Source organism: Cynocephalus volans, chromosome Y (assembly GCF_027409185.1).
Source record: "Cynocephalus volans isolate mCynVol1 chromosome Y, mCynVol1.pri, whole genome shotgun sequence".
Taxonomy (NCBI): Eukaryota; Metazoa; Chordata; class Mammalia; order Dermoptera; family Cynocephalidae; genus Cynocephalus; species Cynocephalus volans.
The window spans coordinates 2,622,320-2,636,771 of record NC_084479.1 but is presented as its reverse complement, the minus strand read 5'-3'; the positions used below and the strand labels follow the sequence as shown (position 1 = coordinate 2,636,771).

The 14,452-nt window shown below is 53.1% G+C and overlaps 1 protein-coding gene across 1 annotated transcript in view; it reads right to left on the bottom strand.

Annotated features, from left to right (window-relative positions):
- Positions 1 to 14,452, bottom strand: part of LOC134368956 (fibulin-1-like) — a 52,020-nt gene that overhangs the window by 22,919 nt on the left and 14,649 nt on the right. The window contains 8 exon segments of the mRNA XM_063085194.1: positions 427 to 546; positions 3,287 to 3,412; positions 4,189 to 4,317; positions 5,112 to 5,255; positions 10,217 to 10,354; positions 11,656 to 11,793; positions 12,414 to 12,506; positions 13,935 to 13,994. Of these exon segments, the coding sequence (XP_062941264.1) occupies positions 427 to 546; positions 3,287 to 3,412; positions 4,189 to 4,317; positions 5,112 to 5,255; positions 10,217 to 10,354; positions 11,656 to 11,793; positions 12,414 to 12,506; positions 13,935 to 13,994 (948 nt within the window).

Below are 14,452 nucleotides of genomic sequence, written 5' to 3'. Positions count from 1 at the left end.
TGCTGAGGAGCTTTCAAAAGGCCAGAGGCAGAGCTGGGCGTCAGGGACGTGGGTGGTCCCTAAGCCCCTCCTCACCTCACCTCTCCTCCACATGCTGCCACCATGCCCTGGGACATGCAGCTCAGGGTCCCAGTACACTTGGCCATCGCCACCATGGCATGTTTATTAAAGAACAGTTCGGGAAGTGGTTTGTGCCCCTTCTGTCCTCACTCTCTGTGACAGGTGAAGTGTACCCAAATAAACCTCAGTTGGATGGAAATCCACACACCACCCGCCAGCCTCAAAGGCAGAAATCAAAGCTTCTCCAGGTGAAGAAATTCCAGCAGGCCCTTTCCTCTGAAATACAGGGCCCGCAGCTGCCGTGTTGCCATGTCGTGGTGAGGTGGGGGTGCTCTCCGCTCAGCTAGTGGGAGGGGGCACGCTCACCTTCGCAGGTGACCCCATCCACGTCACTGAGCTGGTAGCCATGCCGGCAATAGCACTGGTAGGAGCCGTAGACGTTGGCACACTCCTGGCTGCAGGGGCTGCTGCTGCACTCGTTTACGTCTGAAAGAGAGAGGGTTCCTGAAGTCACCATCAGAGCCACATCACATGTCCCTGCCTCCACAGCAGCCCTCATGCTGATGGCACTGGGGGCCAGCAAACAGACATCTCCTTTCCACCTCCCTCAAGTACCACACTTGGAGGGGTGGAGGTTCTGGGATGTGGGGCTAGGGACCTGCCTGGGGTCACCCTGAGAGAGAGGGCCCCCACTCCAGCCCCTCACAGCTGACAAATCTGGAATCTCTTCATTCCTGCCACTGCCTGTATCTCCTGCCAGGATGACAGCAACAGCGTCCAGTCTCAGCTCCCTCTAATCTAGCCCCCACCAGGGGGCCAGAGTCCATTCTAGTTCTCAAAAGGAAATCCAATTCTTTCCTCCCTCCTTCACCTCCTAGATGACATCCTACAAAGATGATGGCACAAGGAAGGCCCTTGGTGACCCAGCCCATATGCCAATACTCCTAATACTCCAGTGCTCTGAACCCACTGCGCCACTCAGCAACTCTGGGCTATCACTCATCTAGAGGAGAAAAAAGACAGCAAACTATGGCCCACGGGCCAAATCTGGCCCACCACTTGTTTTTGCAAATAAAGTTTTATTGGAACACAGCCATGCTCATTATTTTACCATGGTCTATGGCTGCTTTTGTACTACCACGGCAGAGTGGAGTAGTTGCAATAGAGACTGTGGCTGGCAAAGCCTGAAATATTTACCATGTGGCTTTTAGAGAAAAAACTTGCCACCTCCTGGCCTAGATGCTCCTTCTCACATTTATTTACCTCTACTTCCTAGCAGGACAGAAGGGAATGTCCATTAACCTCTCACCCCATGTTTCACCTCTGTGGCCCCTACACTCCTGGCCTGGCCTCCACCTGCTCACCTGCTCACCTCTGCCCAGTGTCATTTCTCATCACACCCTAGAGTCTCTCCCTGATGCAGGAGCCGAGTTCTTGCTACACACTCGGGGCTGGTGCTTCATAAATGTTCAGTGGAGTCACATGGCCAGGCTGGTCAGGCACTGGTTCTGTGTCCACAACGGTGGCCACTAATGCAGACATGAATACCTACTTTTCAGTCACTTAGTAGTGACCAGGGGAAGCACAAGCCAGAAATAGTAATAACAACAACAGCAGCAGCAGCAGTTTCCACAATGCCAGCTCTTCATCCTGCACCTGGTCCTGTGATAAACTCTTCACACACTTCATCTCATTCCATTTTCGTGACCCTGCCTGCAAGAGGTTGGTCCTACTAAGGTTGGTCCTACTATCCCTGTTTTACAGACGAGAACATTGAGGCCCAGAAATGTGGAGTCACTTTTTCAAGGCCATGAAAATGGCAGAACTGGAATCTGAACCCAGGTCTAAGAGACTCCCAACTCGTGAATCTAGTTCCTTGCCCATACACGCTTGTTGGGTCTGGTTCTCAGGGGCAAGTGGCAGAATATCTGGGGAAGCCTAGCACCCAGGACCCCGCCACACCTTCTGTCCCCTAGTTTGAGAATTATTACACTGGAGCACACCCTGGAGTATCTGACTCTTGTGACCGTCTCATCAGTAAGGACTCTTTCCTAATCCAGAACTTTAAGACCTGCCACATTTTGAGTCTGGCTCCAGAAGTTGCCTCCTGGGCCACTGCACTACACATAGCAGGGCACGGCGGACAATGTGACGGATGCCAAGGGCTTCTCAACTTTGCTGACCATGGAACCTGATCCCCAGATAGAATGTGACATCTGCTGAGCACCTATTACATGCCAAGCCCTGGGCTGAACGTGCTGTTCCAGTGATCCCAGCCCATTGCCAGCAGCCCGGGAGGTTGGCATTATCTGACAGCTACAAGACTCTCAGCACAAAGACTGTCCAATGTCCACACACCAAGAGACCTGGCGAGCTTCAGCATGGCTTCTACTGGCCCAAACCCATGTCTTTAGTATGAGGGCCCCGGCCCCCTTCAAACACCTGCCTGAGAAACCTCAGCGCTCCCAAAAGAATGTACTCTGTGTTCCAGCCAAAACCTGACCGCAAGCCCTGACCTCCTTTTTTCTTAGCAGCATTTACTTTAGAAAAATTTGCAAATGTAAATCCTTTCTCCATCCCTTTGAGATGTACATTCTACAGCTCAGGAGTGTCTTTCTCAAGGACCTGGAGTCATTCCATCATCAGGGAGGCCAGGGCCCCATCTCCCAGGCTCTGTGGGAGGGTAGGTGCCTTCCTTTTGACGAGGGTCAGTTGGCAGACACAGGTGGCCAAATCACAGTGACCTTGCCTTAATGTCCTTGGCCACTTTCCTCTAGCACGTTCCAGCATTTAAAAAGCCTCCCACCTTTTGCTCTGGAGGACTAGAGATCAATTTAGCCTGCAGTCTCAGACAGTGGTCTGAATAAAATCTGCCATACTGCCTTTACACAAATGTCCAGCTTGTTTCGCTTTTATATCAATCCCTTTCCACCATGAGGACACTGATCAAGGTCAGTTCTCCCCAACGTCACATAATTGGTGGGTCTTATGCCCCCAGATCCTGTGCTCATAGCCATATCCCACTGGCCTGGTCATGTTATCAGGAGAAGTTGGGGCAGGCAGGCGATCCCCCAATAACATGCTAATTAGCATGTGCTTTAACACAAACGCAAATCAGCCCCACTGGGGTCTGTAGGAGCAGTGGCCATCCTTGGAGGAAGGCAGTGTAGGGGAGAGATGGATGAGGTCGCTGACCACCTGGCCCTGCCCCATGCCCCGCCCCCACCTTCACACGAGCGGCCGTCCACGGAGAGCCGGAAGCCCACGGAGCAGCTGCAGTGGTAGGAGCCGGGCGTGTTCTCGCACTTGTGGCCACACAGGCGCCCAGGGTAGCGCTGGCACTCATTGATGTCTGCAACAGAGGGAGTCCCGTCAGGCAGGGTCCACCCGCAGCAGTGCCCTCCTGCCCATGGCAGCAGGTCACGGCCTTCGTCCCTCACCTCCTTCTGCCTCGTTTCTCAGACAAGAGAGGCAAAGCGAATTGTCCCAAAGGCATGGCAGATCAGTGGGAGGCGGGACCACCCCTGCTGTGCCCGCCCACTGGCCAAGCCTCGCACTCCTTCCGAACACGTGCCCTCCCGGCAGTCCTCTGCCCAGTGCCCACAAGGAGGGTCCACCCGGAATCTGGCCAGGAGGCCGGGGACAGCTGCCAGCCTCCCCTGAGCACCTGGTTTGCTGATGGCAGGCGCTGGACGGGCAGGGCCTGACTCCACTCCTGGCCGTCTCTGGCTCTTGCTGACCTGGACTAATTGCACATCTCTGGCCCTGTGGCCCTGCATGTCAGCGGTGCCTCACTAACACTGTGGGAAATCACTAACACTGTGGCATCTGCAGACTTGGGCTTGAGTCTCATACACACTTGGAGGTTTCACGTCAAGCAGAGCACCTGTTCTACAGGTGGGGAACAGGCTCACACCTGGGAGGGCCTTGCCAGTGGCCACACGGCGTGGCAGTGGCAGAACTGGAGCTAGAACGGGGGTCTCCTGACCCGGGGGCTTCTCTCTCTGGGTCTGCCTGCAGTTGGGATTTTCTCAGATGAGGACCATGGTCACTCCAGGTGCCACAGACAGTGTCCTCTCTGGTGCCACCTGGTTGGGTCCCCCAAGGCCTGCAGGGATGCCCACGTACCCACGCACGTCCTGCTGATGCCATCGAAATAGTAACCAGGCTTGCACTCGCAGCGGAAGCTGCCTGGGGAGTTCACACAGCGATGTCCCGTCCCACAGGGCTCGGAGGGGGGCGAACACTCATCCACATCTTGCAAAGGAGAAACAGAGACACATGGAAAACCTTTAGTGTGGCTTTTTCCCCTAAGATAATCAGCAAGAATGGAGCATAGCAAGACGTGCACGGACAAAGCAAGGTCACCTCACCCTTCACAGACACCACTGATATCTGCGACGTGCCGGCCCAAGGCTGGGGGGACAGTGACCCAGGTGCAGCCCCTACCCACAGGAGACCTGCTCTGGCCAGCCAGCAATGACCCTCGTTAAGGCAGAAAGCACCCAGTGACCCAGGGGAGACACTGAGAAAGTGTACTGGGAGTCATGGGGAGGAAGACTCCTTCCCTGGCCGGGATCTGGGCAGGCCAGGTGCCCTGCATCCAAAGGAACATGGGAGCAGGGGGTCAGAGGGAATCATGTAAGAGCAAAAAGCCACACAGAGGGGACAGGGCAGCACTGGTGTGGGGAGTGGCAAGACCCATCTCAGTAAGTGTAAGGTTTGTGAAGTTGGGGCCAGCTCAGGAGGACTGAAATGTAAACAGGGGCGTCTGTCCTTTGTCACCAGTGAGGAGCTCCTGAAGGGCTCTGGGGAGGGAGGGGTGAGAGAGATTTGGGAGCTGGACAAACTGGACAGACGGAAGGAGACCAGGCTGGAGGCGGTGGACGGGATGGTGTTCTTCTGCAATAGTCCAGGTGAGATGACAAAGGCCTGTGCCTGGGGACTGGCAGTGGGATGGATGGGTGGGTGGGAATGGCACTGCTTTGGGGACCAAGTCTCCCCTTCCAGAGGAGGAAAATTTCAGATTTTTTTTTTTTTTAAATACCAACCCACACAGCGAGTTCCCTCCTCATTGAGATGGTAGCCACGGCCACAGTTGGGCACATTCTTCTGGCAAGCATAAGAGCCCTCCGTATTGATGCATGTCTGCCCGACAGGGCACGGGGCACTGATACTTAAGCACTCATTGATATCTAGAGGGGGAAGATGGAGACAATGTGGTTAGACGTGCGGGTTGTCCAAGATCCTGACAACCGGATCTCCAAAGGAGCCCCTTCCCCACTCTGCAAAACCACAAGCAGAGTCACTGCAATCCCTTTACCCTGGACCAAACAGCAGCCTCACAAATGGCTTCCAAATTTGCCAGCACACGTCGCCTCAAACACCACCTCCCTGGTCCCTCTTTTTAGCCCTAAACCAACACCTCCACCTTTCACTGCACCAAATCCAAACCTGCCTGGGGCCGGCCTGTGGCTCACTTGGGAGAGTGTGGTGCTGATAACACCAAGGCCACGGGTTCGGATCTCACATAGGGATGGCCGGTTTGCTCACTGGCTGAGCGTGGTGCTGACAACACCAAGTCAAGGGTTAAGATCCCCTTACCGGTCATCTTTTAAAAAAAAAAAAAGACAAACCTGCCTGCCTGGTTTTGCTGTGTTTTTGTCCACCACACAGGTAGACGGAGCACCTTCTCTGGGGATGGTGCTAGGAGACAGAGGGGACCGTCCCCTCTGCACCAGCTCTCTGGCCCCTAGCAAGGCCCTAGGCTCCTCTGGTGACTGGCCAGGCCACGCCTGTTCTCCTAGCCCCACCTGGCCAGCCCTTTTCTGCAGCCCTCAATGCTCACACCCTAACAACACACCTACAGCTCCTGCAGCGACCATGCCGGGTCCCATCTCCAGGGACGCCCATCCCTTGTCTGCCTGACATAGCCATGCCTCTTTGAGCACCACCTCCTCAGAGACACCTTCCTGCCATACCCCCATCTGGACTCTGCATGGCCTGGGCTGACTCAGGGCCAGCCTGGAAGGGCTGTGGGCTTCCTGAGGTCACAGCCCAGCATTCCCCTTCCTCCACTGGACAGGCCTCCTACGTGGGGACCGCAGGGCGTTCACCTTTGGTGAACACACAGTGAGGAAGTGTGAACCAGTAAATGACCAAGCAGAACCAGGTTACACACGGGTTTCCTCCTTCTGCTCAAACTCGGTGTGAAAATGCACAGATTGAACTTCCTACTAGAGGTAGTCTTCTAAAAGAACCTGAGTTTTTAAAAATCGCTTGTGATTTGGTTGTGTATGTTACAAAAGAAAAAGAAATATCACCCTCATAAGACACTTACAAAGCCCCTGGGGTGGGGGGACAAAGAGAAGGGAGCGTTGCGGAGGGGTCCTGAGCTCAGGTCAGAAAGAGGCATTTTGGTACTTCCCGCCAGCCAAGCCCCACCGTCCTAGACAGCCAGATACACCAGCCCGACTCCCTCCCCGCCCTGGAGTGGGCCTTAGCACCACTTTACAGTTTACAAAAGCTTTCACGTCCATTGTCACTGCCCTCGACCACCACCCACCACGGCGAGCCTGCAAGCCCTGCTGGTGCTACGCTCTGCACTTTATAAGCAGGAAACCACAGCGCCCAGAGATTAAGTGGCTCCCAAGCTCACAACTGGGGACAGGGGCTGACCAGGTCCCAGGTCTAGAACCAGGGTCTCCCGCCTCTCAGCCAGCACGAGGTCCCTTAAATCAGGGGTCAGCAAACTACGGCCTTGGGCTAAATCTAGCCCGCTGCCTGCTTTTGCAAGTCAAGTTTTACTGGCACACTGGCAGGCCCACGCTGTAGCGTGTGGCCGATGGCTGCTTTCACGCTTCAACAGCAGAGTTGAGTGGTTGCAACAGAGACCGGGCGGCCTGAGGAGTTGATATCTACTATCCAGCACTTTACAGAAAGAGCTGGCGGCCCCTGCCCACATCAAGAACAAATGCAGATTTTAGCAAAGTGATGGCTGCTGTCTCCATAAGCCCTGCACTCCTCTCAGAGCCCCATTTCCCAAACTCTGTCCCATGGAACGATGGTGTCCCTTGAGACAACATGTGCTTTGCAGAGAGGGGAGTACCCTCCACCAGGTTAAGGACCAGGTGGTCGTGGAATGAACGAATGAGTGAATTGGGAGAGTGAATAAAAAATAACAAATCAATATAAAAGGTCCAGTGAGTTTGGGAACACATTCTGCCATCTCTCCCTCTTAGGGGTTTGCATTGGAAGAGCCTGGGCAGACCCCGCTGTCAAGGTCCCTGTTCACTGTTTCAGACGATGCTTCCTAGACTCAGCAGAACCCCTTACTGCGTCAGAACCTGTGAACATCCCAGCACCTGGAGACCGGCATGTGGGAGGGAAGCCCTGCTCTGGCCCATCCCTCCTCCCCACTGGAGCAGAAGGGAAGATAGTGGGCAGAGGGAGGGCACTCGAAGAAAAAGAAATAGGAAAACTCAACAAAGATGTGATAGTCTCAAGGCCCTTAGTGTCCACACCTTAAAGTCCTGGAAAAGTCTACATTTTATAATAGGGAAAGAGGCCTCTGCTAAGGCCCTGACCTGTCCTATGGGCATGGCATGGCCAGGGGAGGGTTAGAAGGACTCTTGGGGCCCTGGGAAGATGGATTCCGGCTGCACACAGGGTCCGTGCTTCCCACCACAGATCACGCTGTTTCAGCAGGAGTGAGGATACCCTCAACAGAGGCGCGAGACCAGAAGGCCCTGGATCAGAGGATCAGGACCGGAGAGACAGCCTTTCTGGCCCTCTCCAGACGGCCTGCAACCATCCCCCATGGTGATACAAGTTCTCCTTAGAAAGAATTATTTCTGCAGGTGCACTCATCGTTTTATAAAGATGACCTAAAGGTGCTGACATAAAATGATTTCTAAATACCCTGTCAAGTGGGAAAACCAGCAAGTTGCCAAACATTCCATTCCCACTTTCATAAAAAATAAAAAGTCTTGAGGGCACAGAGCCCAGAAGGATGCACAGACTTTGCCCAGCTGGAGGCAGGACATGGCAGGGGAGAAGTGTCTGCTCTTGACACTTAGGTTTTGTTTGCTTCGTCGTAAAGAAAGATGTATATCACTTTTGAAATAAAAAGAGATAATTAAAAAAAGAAATGGAATCCTGGCTGTGGTTGCAGGGACTGGGAGCACACAAAAGTCCCCCCGCCTCCTGAGGATGCTGACCAGGGAGGCCGCGCAGAGCTGGACGTTTGGTTTCTGAAGCTGTCACTGAGGACCCAGAGACGTCACGGGAAAACCCACGTGCCACCAGGCTGGGCTTCAGCTAGCGTCCTGGGCTTCTGCAGGGTTTTGCCCATTCTCCTGGGCTCTCCCCACAATCTAGGGAAGGACAGTGAGGGACAGTCCCTCTCTCCACTGCTCCTGCGCCTCAGCCCCTGCTCAGTGATGCACCCTGTAGAGGGGGAACATCAGGGCTATGCTGAGACTTGTAAATGTTCCTTTGTGGGAACTGGGCTGATTTTGCCATGACTCAGGGCTTCCATCCTCAACAGACACTAGCCTCCTCCACAGAGCCCTCTAAACAGGTTGCAAGTCTGAGCAGGACCCCCCTCCCTCCCGGCCCTGGGGGGCCAGCAGCCTCCCCACTCACTGCCCCGTGCTGAGGGACAACTGGCCCACTGGCAGGGGACTGGCAAGGGGCCAACTCGCAAGCCGAGCCCCATGGGATGAAAGGTGAATTGTAAGGGGAGAAGGCTGGGGTGGGGTGCAGATGGGGCCCAGTCCTAAAGGGTCACTATTCTACTTGTCTTTAAATAACTTAGGGTAGTAAAAATGGGGGGGAGCTTTCAATCAAAACTACCATTTCAAGTAAATGATCAATACAGATCTATCTAAGAAAAAGTTGAGATAGAGATAAGACAAATTCACAGTCCCTTGCTCATGCAGGGACAGCCTGTCAAGAGGAGGGGGATGTGGACCCCTCAGGTAGGGTGGGGGGCACCTCGTGCCAGCTGCAGTTCAGATCAGGAGAAAAGTCTCTCCAACCTCAAAAGCAGCATCTGGAAGTTTCTGCCAAGCAGAGGGTGAGGGAAGGCTGGCAGATTTGGACTGAGGCGCTGACCACAAACAGTGGCCGAGCCAGGTGGTCAACCTGGACGACCCCAGGGGAAGGCAAGGGCCACCTCCTGTCTTTCCACAGCAGGCACCGCTCCCTGACCCTGCACCACGCTGCTCCTCCATTGTGAGCAGTCAGACCACATCTGTTTTTACACTAGGTTCACATGGGATTTTCTCTCCTTTCACATTGGTCTTCTGATATCAACAAAGAGTTTGGTTTTCTTAAAAAATTGTGGTGACATATATGTAACATAAAATTTGCTCTCTTAACCGGTTTAAGAGTACAATTCAGCATTAAGTACATCCACACTGCTGGGCAACCACCACCACTGTCTGTCTCCAGAAACTTTTCATCCTCCCAAACTGAAACTCCATACCCATGAAACGCTAACTGCCCCCTGCCCTCCCCTCAGCCCCTGGTAACCATCCTACTTTCTGTCTCTATGAACTCAACTACTTACAGAGTATTTTTGTAAACAATTTTGTAACAGACTAAACAGCTGTGGCAGGAAACTACCATTCATTGAGTGCTTCCCACGTTCCAGGCATTTTGCAAGCACTCCCTTAATCCTTGCCTCGCGCCTATAAGCCAGATACTATGATCACTCCCATTTTACAGGGGAGGAAACTGAGGCTCAAAGGAAGTAAGGAAATTTTCTTAGGTCCCTCAGCTTAAAACCAGGTGTCTCTGACTCTAAAACCCAAGGTCTTTCATCCACGCCAAGGGTTGGCAAACTATGACCCTCAGGCCAAACCCAGCTTGCCACCTGTTTTTCTAAATAAAGTTTTATTGGAACATAGCCTTGCTCATTTGTTTATATATAGTTTGTGGTCTGTGCTACAACAGCACAGTTGAGTGATTGCAACAGAGACCACGTAGCCCACAATGCCTAAAATATTTGCTATTTGGCCCTTTATGAGGTAAAGCTCACCAATCCCTGCTCTGCACACTATGTGGCCCCTCGGATTCCAGAGGCGTGGCCTGTGGCTGGACCATTCGCCGGCCTGGAGCACCCCACTAGCCCTGGCGGCAGGCGTCTTACCAATACAGTTGCCTAGAGCATCTTGTATAAAGCCACTCCTGCACTGTAGCTTGGGTCTGCAGCGGAAGGATCCCAGAGTATTCTGACAGATAAAATTGGGGAGGCAGTTATGAATACCACTCTCACACTCGTCAATATCTGGTACATCATAAAAAAAGGAAATTGTTAGCAAGAGTCCTGACAGAAGCATCTTACAACACTTTACGATCACAAGAAAGTTTTTTTAATGCTTATTACTCAAACTATAACCCCAAACATTCCAATAGAGAGGTCACGTACAAAAAGGGCTTTAGCGAGCCAAATAGTGCTCAAGTTGCTGAATACTTAAAAATATTGATTTTTCTTTTCCCCAAGACTCTTATGAGGCAAAACTTTCTGTTATATAATAAATAACCCAGGCATTTTCCTGGCAGACATTATTATTATTCGTTTCAGGCTAAGTGTGTGTTTAATTTAGATCACAAGGCAATGATCCAAGTGGCAGTAAACGCAGTCTCCATAAACTTATTCATTCTGAAGTCTTCACGATATTCCAAATATTCACAATGGTTACTGCTGTGACAGGATGCAATGGGCTGTTCTCCCCTTGGAGTTCATGGCTGTCAAGCGTTCAAATATGTATACTAGCCAGCTTGGCCACTGGGCTCTCGGGGTCCAAAGGCCCGCCAGTGTGCAGGGTGGAGGGACTGAACTTGCACAGTGGCCCTCGGAGGTCAGGAGGGTGGGCCCTGCTTTTGAGTCACCCTCATAGTTCAAGATCAACATTTTTATGCAAGTGTTTCTGTCCTTCTGAAAGGCTTGAAACTCTCTGCAGAAAACTATGTTCTAAAAGATCCTCATCAGATCCTTATCTGCCAAATAACATCTATGGCTTAGCAGGGAAAAGCTGCAGCCAGAAATGTCATGTTTTTAGCAGCGGAAGGGGATATGCTTTGAACTTGAAGGGGATATGCTTTGAACTTCAAGGAAGCCTGAAATCAGATGGCAGGCAGCTGTTGTGCAAAAATAGTGGAATTTTTTTTCTTTTTCTTTTTTTATTGTAGAAAGCACATATGAGCACCTAAAATTCATCCCTAATCTCGTTTTAAAATGATCGGGCACTGAACCTTTTCAGAAATCCGTATTTGCCATCAACTCAGCACCAGAAGAAGGTACACAGAACTAGCCAGTACCGGTGCGCTACTGACAACCTTTTAAACATCTGAACATGACTGCCAATGCTTTCACTCTTCATCCCATTCACCCTTGACACTCCTAGTTATTATTGGTCACGCAGGTGTGACCCCATCCCTCCCGCAGATGAGGACGCTGTACCCCAGGCAGCCACACGGGGGCGCCCACCACCAGAGCCCAGACCCAGGAGCCTCATGCGGCCCTCCCACCGCGCCATGTCCACACGCAGGTACAGGAGGATTTTAGACTCGGAGCATGTGCCGTACATTTGCAGCTATTGTCCTCTGTGAGCTCATAGCCAGTCCCGCAGCTGCTATCTCGCTGGCAGCGGAAAGAGCCCACTGTATTGATGCAGGATTCTCCAAGCCGGCAATTGTGGCTGCCCATGATGCATTCATTGATATCTAGGAGCAACCAAGGCAACACAGGAGTAACCAGCAAGAACTGATCCTCATGCTTTCTCAGAAGGAATGTACCAGAAGCCACGGTGGGACTGGTTCCCTATGCCCGTCAAGTCACCCACTCAAACTGAGCTGAGCCCTGCCTTGTGCCCATCTGGAGCATGTGCTGGACTGGGGTCATGGGGACATGTCACCAAATCAGAAGCAATGATTCCCCTCCTTGCTACGTTTCAGATCCATTGCTCTTTCTGGGTAAGTGCCAATCCCTTTGTGATCCTCAAGGACCCCATAAGGGGCGCAGCATCTCCCTCATCTCCCAGATGAGGGGGCTGAGAGAGGCTGGTACAAACCCAAGGCCACTCAGCAGACCCTGGATCTGGACCCTGTTTGGACGCAAATCCAGTCCTCTTTCCCAGCCCCAGTGTTTATGTTCTGGATGGGGGTCCTATCTGGGAGCCGTGGAGCTGCAAACTCTAGGGAGCGCCAGAAAGCCAGTGCTGGGCTGCTCTCCACCCCAAATGGGGCCCCAGGGTGTGCAAGGCAGGCCCTGCTCAGACCCTAAGCACACACTCCCGCACCCAGTGACACGCAGGTCCTGCTGGCAACTGGGAGGGAGACGTTACCTTCGCAGGAGACGCCATCAGCCAGTAGTTGGTAGCCCGAGCAGACTACCTTGTCCCCCGTGTCACAGCACTGCTGTTTGCAGGGCCCACCACCTGTAATCAGAGCAGACGTGAGGGTGGGTGCAGCCCAGAGACCTTTGCTTTCTAGGTCTGTTCAGACCGGGTCAGAGAAAATGCCCACAGTGTAGACTGACTCAAGAAGGCACGTTCCCGGGCTGGAGCCCACCCACAGGAGACCCCAGCCATGGACTGACCAATGCGGTGGTGTGCAGGGCAGCCTCTGAAGGTTAGAGTGGGGCTGGAAGGGGCAACGCAGAAAGAGTGGCCACATGCTGACAGCCACAGACCCCGCAGGAGCAGGCCTAGAACAGGCCCCACCCGCCCCCACATAACTCTCAAACCCCATTCCCATCTCTGCTGCCTCAGCTCCAGTGGCCTCTCATCTGGCTGTGGCCACAGCCGCCCCCTGCCTGGGCTCCCTGAGCAGCCCTGGTACTGCCCTGTAACCACAGGGCAGCCAGTGGGTAGGCTCAAACTGTGTCTCACCGGGACAAGCTTCTACCAGGTAAAGACTTGGCGAGATACATTTCGAACTGCTGCCCAGGACCTGCAGGGCCCTGCCCGCTTCTCCACCTGTTCCTCTGTCCCTCCATGCCCCCCTCCCACCCCCACCGCCCACCAGCACCTGCACCCCTCACCAGGTTTGAGACTGCCACTCCTGCTGCCCAAAATACCCTTTCGGTGTCATTCTCCTGGCCAGTCCATCCTCATCCATTGCAAACCAGCCTTTCTCTCCTCCAGGAAGACCCTCCCACTCCCCCTAGAGAGCTTATGAGGCTTTCTGGGGCTCTATGCTCCTCCTGTCTCCTCTTCTCCCAGGCCTCTGAGCCGACTGTCACTGTACGCTGACCGCATTATCTTGTGATTACACTGCCTCCCTGATTAACACCCCAACCACAGGGCGGGCCGCTGAATGAATCTGTGAAGCCAATCTGCCAGTCTAGACATGCCGGAATGTTCCATTAAAGAGAAATAAAGTTTCATCATGTGAAAAACAAAACTGCGAGTCCATACTTTAAATTTGAAAATCTCTCCCTTGGGAGAAAAATGACTATTACTGATGGCACCGTGGTTGGGCTCCAGGGACACCAAGGCAGGTAACACGTAGCCTCCTCCCTGAGGGGCTCCCAGCCTCGGGGAAGCCAGCGGCCACTGTTCACAGAGCCTGTGAGCTCTCGGAACATTCAGGGAAAAGCTGTTCTCACCACAGCCCCTTTTCCACAAGCCCACCCTCCGCCTTGCTCCCCGCTGGGGCCCCCAGCTCTGGAGGGTGAAGGGGAAGAGAAGGAGGGAGGCCAGGGGTCCCCGAGGGCAGAAGTGGCTCACAGTTGACTCCTGGCCAAGGGGCACTTCTGAGGGTGAACCAAAGCAAACCTGAGGCCCAAACTCCCAATGAGGTCAGTGCTGACTTTGCTCTGGGTGTCATTAGCTACCAAACGGGTCCCAGGAGCAGTGTCTCACCTCGGCAGCGGTCATTCAGGTAGGGGTCCTCCTGTTCCTCCTCGACCTCAGAAATCTCAGCTACGGGGGAAAGAGAGACCAAGACAGACGTTTATCCAACCCCAGTGTCCCATCTCGTCTTAGAAGAAACCCCAGATATTTTCTCTTTTTGTCAATATCAGGAAGTAATGCCCATTTTTAAATCTTACAAACAGCTAAGTATTAACTTTTATCCTTTTTAAGAGAGAATTACACCCATAAGTTAGTTAAATCTCCGAAACATCAGTTATAACAGAAGCAGCACAGGCGCAGCGGGCTGTGATCACTAACGTCACGCTGAGAGCTGCTACAGAGTCCAATTACTCGAGTATTTCAGCAATGCGGTCAGCCTTACTATCCACCAGGACACATCCTCCAAGCCTAAAGCCAGGCACACGGTGAAAGTTTATTGTCATGGGTGGAATCTCATCCCCCCGCTGAGCTATCAAACACTCACATTAGTTTCTGAAGGCTTGCTCTTGACCTCAGTACTTACTGGG